The 18790-nt window shown below is 39.3% G+C and overlaps 1 protein-coding gene across 3 annotated transcripts; it reads right to left on the bottom strand.

Annotated features, from left to right (window-relative positions):
• Positions 1-10024: 10024 nt before the first annotated feature.
• LOC147639577 (actin) lies at positions 10025-12638 on the bottom strand. 3 transcript variants are annotated; one of them, XM_086825502.1, is made up of 5 exons: positions 12494-12638; positions 11816-11886; positions 11275-11668; positions 10580-11193; positions 10025-10461 (listed from the first exon to the last, which is right to left on the bottom strand). In XM_086825502.1, exons 2-5 carry the CDS (start codon positions 11873-11875, stop codon positions 10396-10398), a joined length of 1134 nt encoding a protein of 377 aa, XP_086681628.1. In that variant the 5' UTR covers positions 11876-11886; positions 12494-12638; the 3' UTR covers positions 10025-10395. The 3 variants fall into 3 exon arrangements, with proteins under 3 accessions (XP_086681628.1, XP_086681632.1, XP_086681639.1); XM_086825506.1 differs by having other exon boundaries at positions 12084-12586; XM_086825513.1 differs by lacking the exon at positions 12494-12638 and having other exon boundaries at positions 11275-11683.
• Between the last annotated feature and the right edge of the window lie 6152 nt (positions 12639-18790).

Here is an 18790-nt window from a genome sequence, read left to right on the forward strand (position 1 = left end):
AAAAAATTAGATTGACTACTAATTAAAATTAAGCAAGGTGATTAGAGATTAATGCAAGCATGGCTAATGGATATGAATCTAAGCTCTGATACCAATTGTTGGCTTCATGGTGGCTCAAAGATGATGAGAAATCTCATGGTTTAGATGCTAAAGACATGCTAATGATGAGAGATTAATTCAATGATAAAAGTTTTACATAAACAAGACATAATGAGTAGAACGAGAGAGTGATTATTTCCATTAGACGTGTGCCTCTTAAATAGACTGAGTACAAGATGAATTAGCAAATGCTAATTATGCTTAGTATCTTAACAAGTCAATGATGCTCTCCATGAATTTCTCCATGATTCTAGTCTCCATATGCCCTAAATTCTAGGTTCCATAGTCAACAAAAGATGCTACCTTTAATGGTCCTGGCTCCTAGTACAACTCATGGATTCTTTCACCTTAACTGGCATATTTTACGACTACTGTAAGATTCTAACCTTTGACAAATGACCTAAGTCTTAGTATATCAATTTGTCCAATATGGCTCAACAGGTGGACTACACACTTTTCCTTTCATCCATTTACCGATGTGCAAAAGCTATAGATGGCGCAAGGGGTTATTGCAAGGGAAGGCATTGACTTGGTGAAGAAGATTTCATTCATACCACTTGGCAAATTTTGAAGAAGCTTTTAAAAAAGAGTTCATCCAACCAGAGGAGGATGGATTCAAAATAATTGCCAAGCTTGCTAAAAATAGCATGGGGAATTAGTCATTTGACAATTATGTGTAAAAGTTTAGACAATTGGCTGCCAAAACTAAATCAGATAATCATACTCTATGTGGGATTTTCATCAATGGTCTAGCTCGTGACTATCAATACGAGGTAAAAAAATACAAAGTCAAAATAGCTAAGGATGCTATTCAAGTAGCTCTGGTTTTTCATATGACAATGGTCGGCACCAACACTTCAAAACCATCATCTAATGAAAAGAAATCCATGTTTACTTTTACAAAGAGTGGACAAAAAAGGAAGATGGTTTTTACACCAACAACAACGCTAGCAAGAAGCCAAAATTTGTGATGAGTAGGGATAATCTCACATGTTTCAAATGCAAAGAAAAGGGACACATGAAGAAATTTTATCCTTTGAATGGAGTTGTAACACCTTTGGCTCCTGGACAAAAGGCGGGACCGAAGAAGTTTATACCAAAGAAATCTGTGGACATTACAGAACTTCAAGGTAAATTTTTTGAAGTCAATATTACGCATCTTGAAGGAAGCCAATGTCCAGATTGTACTTTCAGCAGGTAAGGACGTTTTTGGTCCAAACAAATTATTTTGTATTTACGGAACAACAAATAGACATCAGGTTCATATATTGTTTGATCCCATTAGTACTTACAATTTTATTGATAACATTACGGTATAGAGGATGAAGCTAGAAAACAGTCAAAATGATCACATGTACAAGGTCAAGATGCTACAGGACAAGTCTAATTCTAGGATAAGAAGGTGTCAAAGCTGGCACTAGACATCCAGTTGTACTCAGAAAGACTTGATTTTCATGTCATTAGCTTGGGTCATGTAGACATCATTTTAGGGATGGAATGGTTCATTGAAAAAATAAACATTTTTCTGTTGACTACGTCAAACATTTGATGTCTTTCCATCACAATAGAAACCTTGTTACTCTTTAAGAAAACTTTTGTTGTACCCAAGGAAACTTTCATTAATGAGCGTGAGTTAACGGAAAACCTTTTTAATTATGAACTTTTCCAATTGGTTATGGATCCACTGTCGCCATGTGGTCATTTTGATGTCAACATTATTTCTTTAGATGTTTGGGAAAGTAAAGTGTTAAATTCCATTAAGAGAAAATTTCAGGATGTATTTCTTGATGAGTTACCTCACGAATAAATGAGAGGTGGACCATAAAATTGAGCTAGTACTAGGTGCAGTACCTGTTAAAATTCCTCCATATCAACTTAGCCAGACTAAGGAAGACGAGGTAGCCAAGCAACTACGTGAATACTTGAGGATGAGTCAGATTAGACCAAGTAAGTCTCCTTGGGGTGCACCAATTCTCCTGGTTAAGAAAAATATCAAGGTACCTGGTGGATGTGTATTGATTACAAACATTTTAAACAAGGTTATAATTAAAAATAAATGCCCATTGCCTAGATCAAACAATCTAATTAATAGGTTGCAAGGAGCTAAGTATTTCATAAAGCTTGATTTACAAAACGGTTATCATCAGATCTATATTATAGAGGAAGATGTTCCTAAAACTGCTTTTAGGACATGTTACGACCATTATGAATTTTTAGTGTTACCCTTTGGTCTCACTAATTCACCAACAACTTTCCATTGCCTAGATCAAACAATCTTATTAATAAGCAAAAATGCTATCCAGAGGACGAATTCGAATGTTGATTGATATGATTTTTGAATTCTGGTTGAGAATTGATGAATTGATTTGGATTATGATTGAAAGATGATGATTTCTGAATTCTGGTTGAAAGAAGATAAGTTGAACAAAGCCACAATGAGGATAAATGGGACGAATCCCAGTGATGATGTTAGTAACTGGAAGACGATTATGACTTCAACAAATCACTATGAGTTGAAGACTTTGATGATTCTTATGTATTTTAACTCTTTTGTACACTCCCTTTTTAGATTATAAGCCTTTGTTTTTATCCATTCCCTTCATTATTATAAGAGAAGAGTACATACACCCTATAGTTATAAAAAAAAGGGGGGGTTTATCTCATTGTTTGAAGGAGGATAGTTGTAGGCTAAATCCATGTATGAGTGTCTTTCACAAGTTTGGCTTAAGGGGGGGTTTGTTGGCACTAATCCCAACTTGTAGTCGCTGGCCTTTTTAATCATTTTGCAAAGGATACATTTTAGTCTAAGATCAAAGATGCAATCCACCACCAAATGCCATAAGCAGTGATGTCATCCTAGAAATGTATCGAGTCACATTGAGTGTCAAGTCTATTTTCATTATGAATAGCTCACTTTTCTTTCCCCCTTAAGCCCAACTTGTAGTTCTTAGCATTTTTAATTATTTTTCATTGGATATCTTTTAGTCTAAGATCAAAGATGTAATCCACTACCAAATGCCATAAGCAGTGATGTCATCCCAAAAATATATCCACTCACATTAAGTGTACCTCTCATGGCTATATGAGCACTATGTACAAGATCATTTGTAACAGTGCAATCAAGTCTATTTTCATTATGAATGGCTCACTTTTCTTTCCCCCTTAAATTAAATTTAACAATGCAGTCTTTGGAGATTTAACTTGTATTCTTCCATTCTTCTCACTGTATCCTTATTGCCTTTCTGCAATGTTTTCCTTCAATTTGATAATTTTGGTCAAGTCCTAAGCTACCAAATCTTCCAGTTGGGCATTATGCTCTTCCAATTGTTGATTCACCAGCTTTAATGATTTAGCTTTTTTCTTGAACTATTGTGCATTATGTTGAAAGGCTCTGGCTCGCTCTTGAATTAAAACATATTGCATTCTAAGCCGAGTCAATGCGGGATCTTTTGATGGACTATCTTGGTCTCCTTTACCCTTTCTTACTGCAGATTGCTCTTAAGTTGTCTGAGTGGTCTCTCCGGATGTCTGCTAAGTCTATCTAGCTTGTCTAGAAGGTCCTGCTCCTTCAGCACTTCATCTTTCTCCACTTTTAATAATCTATACGGAGGTTTATTGACCGGCCTTGCATTTGGCTCTACCTCAATAGCATGATCTACCTCCCTCATCGATGGCAAGCACTTGGGAATATGCAACACATCTTCATAAGCTTTAAGTAGCTTCTCCATGCCCACGTGTAAGTTTTCTCTCTTTTTCTTTGTCCTGATCTTTACAAAGCTACAAAACGTACATATATCCACTCTTCTTCAATTCCCTCTGGAGTTGTGTATTATTGATCAAGGTTAACTTTGAGATGCCAAAACCATGCAATGTAACGGTCTCCTTCCCATGCATAAACCCAAAAATCCTTATTGCAAATTCATAGAGAAGGTTCCAAGATTTGATAGCCAATCACATCTCAAAATCATATCAATCGGCCCCAAGCACTCACAATTCAGCTTTGCAAGTGTACTCCTTTGAGAGCATCAATTCCACATTTCTGCAAATCATTGTGCAAACCAAATTATCCCTGTTTTCCACTTCAACTTTTCTCTTCATTGCTAATGCATCCGGGTACAACTTGAGATTTTTCACTGATTTACGATTCACAAAACTATGCGTACTACCGATGTCCATCAACATAAATGCATCTCTTCCCTTGACCTTAACCTTGAATCTCAATGTATGTGCCCCTTTGCAACTGGCATAAGATTCATTAGATATGAAACATAGAGTAGCATTATGCTCATATGCACCCAAAGTATGTATATGGAACTAGCATAAGATTCATTGGATATGGAACATAGTGTTCATATGCATTTGTAGCACCCAAAGCATGAGGTAAGCCATCATCGTAATCATAAAGATCACCTAGAGACCCACCGGGGTCAAAAGGGAACTCCCCTTCTTGTTCTAAGGAATGTTTAGCATCCACAAACTCATATGGCTCATCAAGTGACTCCATTTCTGTCATTAGTCTTATCCACTACGCTCGAATAAACCATATTAATTTTGACATTTCAAGCTTTGCACTCCTTCCAATGCTCTATGTGATACTTTCCACCACATTTGTAGCATAGATTTTTGTCCCTCATCTCATTGATGTGGTATTCTCTCACAAATTTGGTCTTGTTCACCCCATCATTGGTTAGCTTTGTACCCACTTGTGAAGAATTTTGAGAATTATTCCCACTTTTGAAACTTCCCGCATTGTATGGTTTGCCACCACTACCATAGACGATAAGAAATTTAGGTACATTGGGAGTGATAAAAGGTGGGTTTGTGGAAGCATTTGACCCATAATCCGACCAACGATTCACCCATGTATTTGCATACTTTTCCTGATATACCTTAGACAAGATCATTGCATCCTTGAGAGTTGTTGGTCTTTGTGCTTTCACATCCGTTCCAATTGCATTCTTTAAGCCCTTGATATACTTCACTATTTTAAATTATTCACTAAGCCTTTCTACATGAAGCATAAGTTTGAGAAACTTATAGTGTGTACTCTTTCACACTCAAGTATCTTTGTTGTAGATCATCCCATTAAAACCATTTTATCTTTATGCATCTTGGAAGTGAATGCTTCTCTCATATCTGCCTTAAATGCATCCCAACTTGTGACCTTATAATCTTGTGATTAAAGATGCCTCCACCATGCATGAGCATACCCTTCCAAGTGTAAGGTAGCATAGTAAACCTTAGCTTTCTCACTTCGAGGATTCATCTCAAAATAGAAATCCAATTTGTTTACCCATTCCTCGAAGATGTCATTATTAGTGCCTTCACCACTAAACTTTGAAAGACCAATCTTATCTTTCACACCCTTGAATTCATCTCCATCACCCCTACGCATAGGCCCATCCGTATGATCATTGTTATCCTCAAACTCATCATCAAGATCTTCCTCAACATAAAGTCTTGAAGCACCGTCTCAATGAGCATTCCCCTGAATGGAATATGACCATCACTCCTTGGGAATCTTGAGCCTTCATTCCTTAGGTTTGGAAATGCATGACCCTTGCCTTTGGCTTCATTAGGTGTGCAGGGAAACATTGGATTGCACATAGCACCATAAGTAGAATAAAAACTTGGGTGATGATTCTCTTTATCGTCAACATGAGCTTGTCGAACATTTTGAGATGTCCACTCTTATCTTTATCCTTGCTCTTTATGTCATCTCACGAATGCCCCTAATCTGTTGCATAATTGGTTGCACCATGCTTTCCACAAGTGATTGCATCATGCTTTCCACCACAAGTGATTGCATCATGCTTTCCATCATGCTTCTCATCACCATCATCATTTGTGACATGTCATTTGTCATAGCGGCCATCGCTTGTCTATTTGCTCCTCCCAATTGATTTGATGCATTGACCACATTTGCAAAATTTGGCCCAATTTGCACATGATTTGTTCTATATGTCATATTTGCATTGTTGTTTGCCTCCTTGTAAATTCATGTCCTCTTCACCAATTACCTCTACATGATCCTCATTCACCCCATGTCTTCTCTTATCTCTTGAAGTCCCACCGTTTGCTTAGATGGACGCCCGATAAAAAATGACTCGTAGAAGGCTCAAATGGTGTCAAAAATTGGTGATCTATGGCTCTATGGATAGCTCTTGTTGCATAGTATCCGAATATGCAAAAACGAAAAAAAAATTGGATTACCCTAGTATTCTCTACTTTAGGATTTGTATAACACTATTGAAAATAGAAATTTGGCTCCAAAACCCTAAAATAAGGTCAGAATCTTGTCGACAATAGCTTGTTGGAAAGCTCTTGAGTGATACTATCCCTACACCAAATCGCGTTGCTTGAGTCAAAGTGAAAATACTCTGTTTTGACATTTGTTAAGTATGTGTGTTGACCAAGCATGCTGTACCCAATTCCCAAAAAAAACACTTTTTGAACCTCCAAAACCCTTCGGACTGAATTAGGATTTTATGAGTCCGATCAAACCCTAAATTTGACTCACTTCCGATATCCAATTTGTGCACCCAATAGCTTGTTTCAAAGCTCCAGAGAAGCACTTTGCAATGATGTAGAAACCTTTTCACTTGCCCAAAATCCTAATAATTGAATTAAGGTTTTTTATCACAACCATATATGAATTTCTGAGCAAAATTGGATAGCATCCCCTTTGAAATTGGGGTAAAACTTCAATGTAATCAAGTGTCACAATACTCATGCATTCATTGCCAAATTGCCCTAGTGTCCAATGAAATCCAATTGCATGTGCATTTAGCCATTGCAAGTCACTTTTTCCATGCCAAAATTATTGCATAAGTGTCCACCAATACCTCACCCATGCATCATTTTGTCACAAGATTTATCTTAATATTTGGCCTTGAGAATGTATGTCAATGAAGCGCATTGAAGCTTGTTGATCTCCCGTCCAAGCTCTTCCAATCCCTTTACCTAAGTTTATAATCCAAGGACAAAGGTTTGGATCATTTCTTCACCACCATGTATCTAATCCCTCACCGTACTGCTTTTCCACGACACTCACAGCACACGATGAGTTCAAGACATACTCCCCCTGATCTCTCCTCCATATATCGAGGTACCCTCACATATCGCTAGTATGCTAGAAATAGGTGTAGTAATATAAAGTGATGTGGAGAGTGAATGGATCTCAATAGAATGCAAATAATTGATACTTAGCAAGATTTGTCCAAACCTGAAAACAATGGTTGATTAATTGGTCCATATGGTAAAAAGCTTCACTTAATTGATTTTAATGATGATTAATAATGCTAATTACATGAATTAATAGCCCAATAATAAGAAATTAGAATTTCTTGAAAGAAAGACCACATTGCTCATGCAATTCCTTCAAGAATGCTTGAAGAAGACTAAGAACAAGGTTGCTAAGCTTGTGGAAAAATAAAATGATAATTACCTCTCATTACTCTTAGATTAATGCCTTTCTTGAAAAAGCTTGGAACTCCCTTGTTTCTCCCTTCGTGTGGCCATCAAATTCCACAAATTGCATCAGTTTGCTGATTGTGCGCTGCCTATGATACGCTTGGCTTGGTCTCAAGTTTCTTGTTGGATGAATTGACCACAGCGTTGATGACATGATGACGTTGGTGAGCCACATCAGCTGCTGCTCAATCGAGCAACATCAACAAAATAAGCACGCGTGTAGGTCTGGCGCCTAGGAACCCCGACTCACATGCCCGTGTCATTCCACAACTTGCACACTACAGAATAAGCACCCGATCACACATGCACGTGTCACTCAGAAGCTCTTGCTCGTGCCATTTCAAATTCATCAATCTTCGATTCCTCCCCAAAGAACACAAAAGAAGATCACCTCTTCCTCGTCCAGCTACAAACAGAAACCAACTTCTAGTGCCCTAGACAACCACCGACCCCAACGGTCGTGGAATTGATTACGATTGATTTTCGCCACCAACTTGTTGTCCCGTTATCTTTGCTTAAAGATTTTACTAGTCATGCTCAAGACTATGCTAATCATGCTCACTAATCTCCCCATAAGGTTGCCTAAATGATAGGATTGAGATGATTAAAGCAAATAAGAGGATAAAATTAGGGCTTCCATCAAACACGTAAGGACTATAAATTTTGGTAACAAACCATGCTTAAATTTGAAACAAATAAATATCAATAGAAAGCTCAGATAACCATTGCAATGAACTAGGATTGACCACTCAAAGCATAGAAGAACAACATAGATGTAAGAGCAATATCTATGTACAAGGTTACCATGAAAGTTTGATAGCTTATAATCTTGATTAGTATGAGTTAATTATGATTAATAATTCCCATTAGCCTATATATCATGGTCCCTTTTCATACACTTTTTATTGTCCACTTTCCTTGGTCTTTGATCCATAAGCCTATATTTCTACTTACTCTTGGACCCTTGGCCTTATTCCAACTTGTGCTTGGCCCTTAGCTTTCTGTGCACAAACTAGTGCCAAAAAAAACAACGATGTTGATCATTTCGATTGCAGTCATGATGGCGAGCAAAGGTGCACAAGACATGTGCCACCCAAGATCTTGCACACCTTTGATGTGACAGGTGAGGGATGAGAGGTTGGGGCTCACGTTGTACCAAACAACAATCCAAAGCTGGAGAGGTCATCGCACCTGACAAGGGGCATCTCCCAGTAGGCATGGGCGAGGGGGAGCGCCTTGTGGCCTCCCCTTGCTTGGTATTACGATGAGAAGGAAGAACAAAAAGCAAACAATCCAGAGCAAGAGAACCAAAAAGAGGCCCTATTCGGAGGCCATGTCCGTACAAGTCTCACGCTCCTAAAGAACCCTCAATTTAGGAGGATATGCTCATTCAAATTATTGACCAATGATGTGAGTATGATGTGTGTGGAGTATGAAGGGAGTCCAATGTGGTGATTGGCATGGACAGGCATTGAAGTATCACTAATTTGACTAAGTATTTACTACACTCGGATTTTCTTAGTTACTTTCTCATTTTACATTAGGAAAATTTAAAGATTAAATTAATACATGACTAATTTAGGATTCTTGAATGTTGATTAAATCTGGTGGCCATGGATATACTCGAAGCGCAATATTTCACTACAACATGCTAAATGTGTACCAAGCCATAAACGGGGGAATACAAATATGTACCTAACAACTTCAGGGTCAATGAAGCACGCCAAAGATGGAAGTGCTTTGCAGCTGAGAGCAACCAGACCCCAAGTAAACGGCCAACTGTAAAAGAGTTGCCACAACTTAAAAATTCAATCAGGCATTCCCCCTAAATCAGCAATAGTTAATTCCTAGATGTGAATTTAATTGTAGTGGTGAAACAATCAGGACACAAGCTGAGGCGTATGAAGACAATCAAAAACAATGAACCGAATGAAATCAAAACTTAAAAATTCAATCAGATATCCCCCTACACCAGCAATAGCTAATTCCTAGATGTGAGTTTAATTATAGTGGCGAAACAATCAGGAGACAAGCTGAAGCGTATCAAGACAATCAAAAACAATGAATAGAATGAAAGCAATTACTTGAGAAAGGAGTATGAGAAACGTGAGACAAGGAGTTGACAAGACGTATATACACGGCAATGACCCAAGAAACCAGGGAACTCCAATTGTGAGTATAGGAATGTTCCGCAAGGATACACACCTTCATAAGATTAAAAATTGAGAGAATAACTGCACTTAAATCAATATTAAACAATTAAAGAAAAAAATAGTAAAAGGTCTGCAAAGAATACAAGGACATCCAAAAAAACTAGCAATTTCAAAAATTTTAAAGTGAGTGACATTAGAACAAGATACTTAGCAAGTATTAATTTAAATGAAGATAACTAGTCGATCGAGATCGAGATCGAGAGAGAGAGAGAGAGAGAGAGAGAGAGAGAGAGAGAGATAAGTAAAATAATACTTATGTTCTCAAAAGTTACTAACTGGGTTTTAGAAGAGCCCCAACTCTTTTGGAAGGAGTCAGGACACTGACTGGCTATTGATCATTTCCCTGTACTACAGTAGCTGTGGTTGGACTATGACTTGCAAGTGCAGCTATCAGCACCTGCCATAGGAAAATAATTTTCCTTTACAAAACAAGAAAATACAAATCTCTTTATGTGGCAGGCTAAACTCATTCTTTGACGACGAAAAAACTCCTAGGTTGCAGGATCCAAAACCCTAATGGTAAACCCATGTTTAACAAAATCCAAATCCACCGTGATCAAGTACTATGTTCCAACATCCATATCCACCATGGTACTGCTGGTAAAACTATCTAGAAGCACTTTCTGTGGACAATAGAAGGTCCAGACTCATCATACTCAGCCTTCGCTATCCACATCTGCACATGCACCCACCACCCATAAGTTAAACACAAAGATAGAGAACTGAAACTCAAAACCTAATACCACAAACAAAATATTACAAGCACTGTACTTTAAAAAAAACCCAGAGCAAACCTGCTGGAATGTACTGAGAGAAGCCAAGATGGAACCTCCTATCCAGACACTATATTTTCTCTCTGGCGGGGCCACAACCTTGATCTTCATGCTGCTAGGGGCAAGGGCAGTAATCTCTTTGCTCATTCTATCCGCAATGCCAGGAAACATGGTGGACCCACCACTAAGCACAACATTTCCATACAAATCCTTACGAATATCCACATCACATTTCATGATAGAGTTGTATGTGGTCTCATGAATACCAGCAGCTTCCATTCCAATCAAGGATGGCTGGAACAACACTTCGGGACACCTGAAGCGTTCTGCACCAATTGTGATGACCTGTCCATCAGGTAACTCATAGCTCTTCTCCAAAGATGAGCTACTCTTTGATGTCTCTAGTTCCTGTTCAAAGTCCAAGGCAACATAAGCAAGCTTCTCTTTCATGTCCCGTACAATCTCCCTCTCTGCAGTTGTGGTGAATGAATAACCCCGCTCAGTGAGAATCTTCATGAGGGCATCAGTAAGATCACGACCAGCCAGATCTAGCCGAAGAATAGCATGTGGTAGTGCATAGCCTTCGTAGATAGGAACAGTGTGGGTGACACCATCACCAGAATCGAGCACAATACCTAAAGCACCAAAAGCTCCTTAGTGAAGAACTGACCACAGCGTAAGCAAATGACCATCAAAACAGAAAAAGACAGACTCACCTGTAGTACGGCCACTAGCATACAGTGAGAGCACTGCTTGTATAGCAACATACATGGCAGGTGCATTGAAAGTTTCAAACATGATCTGAGTCATTTTCTCTCTGTTGGCCTTAGGATTCAACGGGGCTTCAGTAAGCAGTACAGGATGCTCCTCTGGTGCAACTCGAAGTTCATTGTAGAACGTGTGGTGCCAGATCTTCTCCATGTCATCCCAGTTTGTAACAATCCCATGCTCAATTGGATACTTTAAGGTGAGAATACCACGCTTTGACTGGGCCTCATCACCAACATAGGCATCCTTCTGTCCCATCCCCACCATCACACCAGTATGGCGAGGCCTGCCCACAATACTAGGAAAGACTGCTCGGGGCGCATCATCACCAGCAAACCCAGCCTACAAAGCAAGCAACTTGCATGACACGTATCAACGACACATGCAGCAAAAGCCTTTGCAATTTTCGTAAAAAAGGATGCAATCACTTATATTTCGCAACTAGGCCTGACACTCCTCAAATGCATTAAGATGGCAGTTTGTCCATACCTTGACCATCCCGGATCCATTGTCGCATACAAGAGGTTGGACATCATCCGCATCACCCATCTTTTAAGTAACTGCATGAAAAGTCAAGCATTGAGTCAGAATATGCTGCTGCATGTCGACAGAGTGCACAACCGGAAAGTAAAGTAGGTGTAAACCAGCTGCGTACATGAATCAAGATGCCAATGAGTATTATCTAGATCATGCACAAAGAACAGATGACAGGCGTATGTATTCGCAAGCAGACGAAGGAGCGCAGCGACCAAGTTACCTAGATCACAAAGGGACCAATTCCTACACGTTGTTTAACTGTAACAGTTTTTATCTTGAAGAAAGCAATTCAGCATCCATGTAGGCTGGCCGAACATGCAAGAGGGATCAATGGTAGCCAGATAAAATGGGAACATGAACCGGGCATAGATTAAGAGAACGTGACGATCGATACAGCTAGAAATCAATGTGACCGACAAAAATGTGAAAAGACCGGAGTCCTGATCGAACCAGTTCCGGATAGATTTTTCTAACCACACCAAGATGCGGGGGGCCTAACAGATCACATGAGGTAGCAGTTCACAGAGCAAAGTGCATAACACCATCGAACCTCGGACAGCAAACAACCACAGAGAGACCTGCTCAACTCGCAGATCTGCAGAAAATCCTAGACATCGAGAGGAAAACAACCTAAGAAGGCCTGGGACGTGGCTTCCGGCGTTTGTCTGCAGCAACAAGTGAGGGTCGAGCCGCTGCTGGCGATGGCGAAACCCTAGAAAACACAGAGCGACTGCAAAAATGAGGGGGAATATGAAGAAAGGAGAACGAGGGAAGTCGTTTTCACGTGCGAAGCTGTCTGCCCACCGTTGGATGCCCATCAATCTCGGCCGTCCATTCACTTGCCGTCTATACTAACGCCGCGCCCTCCTGCCGGCCAAATAAAGTTCAAACTTTACAATCCCTTTCGAATTTCGTTTTGTAGAGCGAGCGCGCGCGCGTTGGAGGTGAGTCTGCGCAAGGCTGTGTGTGTGTGTGTGTGTGTCTGGGATTCCACTTTAAAAAAAAAAAAGTGTGTGACCACCTTCCGCAAGACCCCGTGCTTTGCATGATGGCTAATTGTTGCGAGAGGTCGAAAAAGGCTTGGATCCAGGGTTCTTGGAGTAGTTTCCTACTACGACGTAAATTTCTTTCTTCTTTGATGACATCTTAGGATGATAGGCAACACATGTTCTCTATGGGTCTTCAGCCTTTAACAAGGTTTCTCCCCTTTTTTGAGAATCACATAAAGTTTTCATTTTTTTAGCTCTCTTAGATGCTTTCTCTATGATTGCTCAAGAGACATCTCATTGTTTTTTTTAAACCAATATTTTATATATATATATATATATATATATATATAGCAACAAAGAGGCTTTATATTATTACATCCTTCTAACCCTACCACAATCACCCAACAACATGAAATTTAGCAACCTCTATTAAGCAAGCTACAAACCAACTCCCATCTATCATCCTCATATACAAAAGATGACTCTTCCTAAGAAATCTGGTACCCAAGCAAAATGCAAGCTTCAACCATAGCTTCAGTAGAACAACCCCTAGGAGCCTGCTTCTCCAACACAACACCCTTCACCTCCCCTTTTTTAGAACCAAAATTTGACTGTTGGTCTAGTACCAACTGGATTCTTAATAAAAGCAACAAAGATGTAACTTGCTTGCTTGACCTTCTTGTACAATCTCATAGTTTTAGGCCCATATCTAACTAGTTTTGCATGAACCTTCAAGAATATATGATTGCTCAAGAGACATGTTCACTCTCTCACATTGTTAAGCACATAACAAGAATATATCCATCTCTCTCATATGGGTAATGTATGAATTAGCACAAGTACCATACATGATTCTCTTCAATCTCCTCCTCTCTATGATTTCTTGTGAATGGGTATTACAATGCAAGTAAGGTGACTCTTCACCAAAAGCAATCACCGATTAATCAAGTAGCAACTCCACACCACTTGGTCTTCCACACTCCTTTTCGTGTTTGGCTTCCATAATCGTTCAAGCCATTGTCCATGAGCATGCATATGTCATGCAATCATGCTCCACGAAGCCATTTGGCCTCACTTACAAGCCCACATGGTAAAACATCTCCATGTCTTTGTCTTGGACCAAAGCACTCAAATGTTTCGGCCTTAAGTTCCTACTTTAAAGGATAATTTCTTGCCAAGTAATTATCTTCACACATGAAACACTTAGTGTAGGGCACTTTGATGTGTCGATGTCTTGTGCCTTAATGTTACCACCGCCTTTTCATTGGTCATCCAATCTTAACATGTTGACCATGTTTGACAAGTTAGTCTTCATACTCTTCTCTCTTTCTTCAGTCTTCTTGGTTGATGAGCTCTTGCCCATCTATTTTTTTGGTCTCCAAATTTGCCAATGCAATAGTCATAACAAGTTGGTTGGGAACTTTCACAACCTCACCTTTTAATCTAGCACAACCTCCACCAATGTGGTCACCTTTTAATCTAGCATAACCTCCACCAATGTGATTCACAAATGGCAATCGCTTCTTGACATGTCGGTGATCTCCAACATCAATGGTGTACGATGTTGTGGATAAAGTCTTGAATTATTCTTGTATTCCATATCTCATCCAACTTTTCTCACTTTCCCACCTCAATAGTTGGTAAAAATGGCTTTCTTAAAGCCGCTTTGTTTTAAATTTCCAATGGTTCCTTTACAACTATGCCGCCTAAGTTTTGCATCGCTAGATAAGAAAGTCAATGCATGAAATACCTTCTCGTCCACTGTCCATGATTTATGGCACTTTGAAAATTTGTTCATAGTCATATAATTCCTGACTTGCAACTTTGTGTTAGGCTTGGGAGTTGACTTACTTTTGCCAACCTTTGCTTCAAGTGCCTCCATATGCATGCCAAGACTTGTAACATTTAATAAATCTCTATCAACTCTCCTTCAAATTGACATATGCATTGACCAATGTTTTTAGACTCACAAACGGCCTCATTAACGACATTTTGTGTGATGAAACGAACTTGATCTTTGGGGTTGACTCACTCGAATTGCTATAAATTGGACCCACTTTGCAAGATCGGTCCTTAAAATGAAGGTATGTTTTCAAATTAGTTGTGCTCACCAGAAACTAATCCAAGCATAGATGCAATTAAAGTGAGGCAACATTCAACATCCCCTCTCTTCACCATGTGAACCACCTCATAAATAAATTAAGGTGTAATTTTTAATGTAACTTAACCCAATTGGAGTTATTGTTGTATTCATGCTTTGCTACTAGCTAAGCATTGTTGTCTCACTTGTGTTTTCTTATAACTTCATGCTATTTTACAACTATCATAAATTTAGTATTGATAGAAATTGATTCCAAAATGAGTTTTTTAATATAACAGATCCAAATGTCACTCTCTACTTGTTTCATGATGTATACTAAGATTAAAACCATGTGTATATAGGGAAGTAGTCTCCAATCTAACAAACTATTATAAAGTTGCAACACACACACAAGATTATAAATGTAAGTTGTGATGAATAGTTTTTAATTAAAAAAAATATGGACGTTGTGAAGTCAAGAGTCTTTCCCTATAAGTTAAAGCAATCATTATTAGTTCTTTCCCTTAAAAAGTGGTGTAAGTGAAGGTAGTGTGCAACTTTTCATGCCTTGGATCTATCATTCACAGATTGTATAATATTAAGCAAATATGCCTTATGTCTAGCACTCAAAGATTGTATAATATTAAGCAAACCTTCCTTAGGTTTATCACTTAAAGATTGTATAATATTAAGCAAACAAGCAAACGTGCCTTAGATATATCACTTAAAGATTAAGCAAATGCATAAGACATGCTTTGTGAATTGAATCTTTTTTGCAGATCAGATGCCTCTAAAGCTTTTGATTCAAATTGGGGATGCTCTAAGACAAATTAGTTTTATATATGAAATGGTTAACAAGAAGGAGCCACAACTGCCTAGAGGACCACAAAAATATCCATGTAGATTACTAAATTTCTTGAGAGGTTTCTCCAATATGTAGAGTGGCTTGCATGGCCATTTAACCCTAAGAAGTATATGCTCTTTAAATTCGTTTAGTTCCACTAAGCATGACCAAGCACAAAATTCAAGTATAAAGTATAATGTCATAATTTTTGAACACCTTTATTTAGATAATCCTTTATTTTTCTATCACTATATCAAGACCAAGAGATATCAATGCATTTTAGTAAGGCTCCATCTAAAGTTAACCAATAATTCGGAGGAGAATATCATGCTTGTTAAAACTCAAGCTATTGAAATGCCCTTTGCTAAACCCTGTACTATTGCAATCCTTGCTGAATCATCACTAAATCCCATGCTCGGTTAGTGCTATTGAAGTCCTTGCTAAATCCCTTAGTAAGTCTTTGCTACTTTTATTTCTAAACACCTCGTTATTTTGGCATGGTATTGGCTAACTCAAATAGTTAACTTATGGTTTTGGGTGCCTAAGTGTGAATAAGGGTCATTTGTACATAAGGCATTATCGAGGACAAGGAAGGGGGGTGTTTAACCTAGTAAGATAATCTGGTTGGACACAACTAGTCTTCGAAGATCAACCATGTTGATGGCCACAAGTACCCTAACTTATTTATTTAAGAATGTTAAAAAAATAGGAAGAAGGGTGGCTTGGGAATTGAAAACATCTCATGCACCAAGGCTAGCACAGATGAAGCCACATCACATTGCAAGGTTTATACAAAGTAACAAGAGCATGAGTCGATGAGAGATTATGTCTCTCAATTAAAACATCAAAACTCTCGATGTAAACCTCGGGAGAGGTTGACCAATGATAAATTATTGCCATGTTTCCACAAGAGAGTAATCTGAGACCCAAAGATATTTCTCTTCCCGCTTATGAGCCACGCAGCATACTTGCACTCTAGATCTCACATTTGTCACCCGCCTCATTGCATGAAGATAGTTTATTTGCTCCTTTGCCCTACGCTTCTCCAGGCCAAAACCATTATGCCCTACCCTTTTCGCTAAAGTAAAGATATACGAGGATGGCCGAGCTTAGAGCTCCAAAAAGATAAAGACTCTGGAGAATGCAAAATGCCGCTTCTACTATCTCACACAGAGATAACTAAAGCAGCTTTGAAGGGAGCTCTTTCGAAGAAGCCAGGCAGAGCCTGAATCGAGCTGGTGGACCCCAATATCACCATAGTGGAGGCGCTGGGTATGATTGAAGAGAAGATCGAGCAAACAGAGACAGTAAGCTTTTTGTCACTCTCCCTATTGATCTAGTTTAGGAGTGGTAACAAACTTACCAAACCAGAGCACTAACAGGTCCATGGTATGGTCCACGACCTCTAGCGGAGGTGTTAAAGACCTGGATAAGAACCAATTGGTCTTGTAGAGGCCTTATAGTAGACCATACCCAATACATGCTGAATAACTATTTCTGCTTGTTGTTTAGAGAAGAAGGGATGGCTCTTTATGCCCTAGGGGTTGGCCAATGGGTCCTCGGAAACTCTCCCCTATCCCTCTTCCCGTGGTCCCTTAATTTTCCCTCGTTGGCCCTACCCTCTTTCCTTTTTGGGTTGAGTTTCCTAACATGCTGGTGCATCTACACCCCTTAATTAAACTTCTTCTTCAACCAGTTCGTAGACTCTTGGGAGTCAGAGCTAATGTCGAGCTAAATCCAAGATGGCACCTGCAAGCTTTGGTAGATATCAATTTGAGTAAGGAACTTCTTGACTCCCTTGTCATTAACTTGGGCATTGGTGTCACTTTAGATCAGCCCCTGGTCTTCAAGAATGTTCCTAATACATGTTTCCACTGTGGGTCAAAGGACCATTTCATTAGAAACTATCCCATTAAATTCCCTCCACCGCCAAGGTCCCCAGTCTCTTATGCGGAGCCCAAAAAAGATAACCAAGGATTTTAATTCATTGGAAGGAGAGGAAAAGGGAAGGGCCGCTCCCAATTCCCTAGAAATCGGTCGAGAAGGAAGAACTATAATAGATTCTCCCCTCTACTCTGGTAGATATTTCACATCCTACATAGTTTATCAAGAGTTCTTCAAGTGAGGAGGATGACGAAGAAGTCCCTAACACTCATCTCTCCAAGAAAGTGATATGGGAAAAGAGGTCCAGGAAATGCACTTCCAAGACACCTCCCGGATAAACCTGGATCTTGGGCTCTCCCAAGCTGAAGAAGAATCTTTACCAGTGTTAAAACCCCAACGATCTCTCTAGCTAGTCACTATGCAGCATAAACACACATAATCCAGACATATACTCATCCAACTGACCACCCCCGAGCCCAAGGGTGCACACATCATATTAATGAAGAACCACATACTTATCCTTGGTGTCCCATACCACCAAGAGGTATGTCTTCAACCCAACAGCATATGTAGCTCTAGTATGAAATGGCAAGAGCATAGATACTATGATCTACATAAGAGAACATCCCTTGAGAGTGCCCCATGCTCCTATTATATAGCAGAGCTCTCAAGTGACTCTTGACTCTCCATGTTCATGTGTGACCCTTGGTTGCATGGCCCTAATCCCAACTCGGGTTAGGTCTAAACCTTGTCCCACTAGAGCATGTTCCCATGATCCCATGCTCACATGTCTAAGGCGGGTTAGCCTCCTAGTATATACACATAATATGACGTGCGCATAACATACTTCCCCTCCCTCAAAACATTGCACTCTTGCAATGAAAAGAAGGAAACCTGCGCTGAACATTCTCAACTGACTCCCAAGTCAAATCCTCAATTTCCCTAGCTTTTCACTTAATTTTAACCTCAGGGATTGTGTGATTATGAAGTTTTCTTTCTGTGAATTCAAGTACCTTTTCAGGTTCATGTGGAACATAGAATAAATCCCGGCCTCAACGAGTTCATGAGGAGTAACTAAGTTATCCTCACCTCCCAGCTTCTCTTTCAGTCTGTTTGACATGAAAGACTGG

Source organism: Cibotium barometz, chromosome 3 (assembly GCF_041138505.1).
Source record: "Cibotium barometz isolate CiBa-2024 chromosome 3, ASM4113850v1, whole genome shotgun sequence".
NCBI lineage: Eukaryota > Viridiplantae > Streptophyta > Polypodiopsida > Cyatheales > Cibotiaceae > Cibotium > Cibotium barometz.

Bases quoted from the DNA above. Each gene is read 5' to 3' on its own strand.
- LOC147639577 (XM_086825502.1), bottom strand. From the start codon at position 11,875: ATGGGTGATGCGGATGATGTCCAACCTCTTGTATGCGACAATGGATCC. The intron at 11,669-11,815 runs GTATGGACAAAC...CTTGCTTTGTAG, and splicing joins ATGGATCCGGGATGGTCAAG to GCTGGGTTTGCTGGTGATGA. The intron at 10,462-10,579 runs GTTTGCTCTGGG...GTGCATGTGCAG, and splicing joins CTCTCAGTACATTCCAGCAG to ATGTGGATAGCGAAGGCTGA.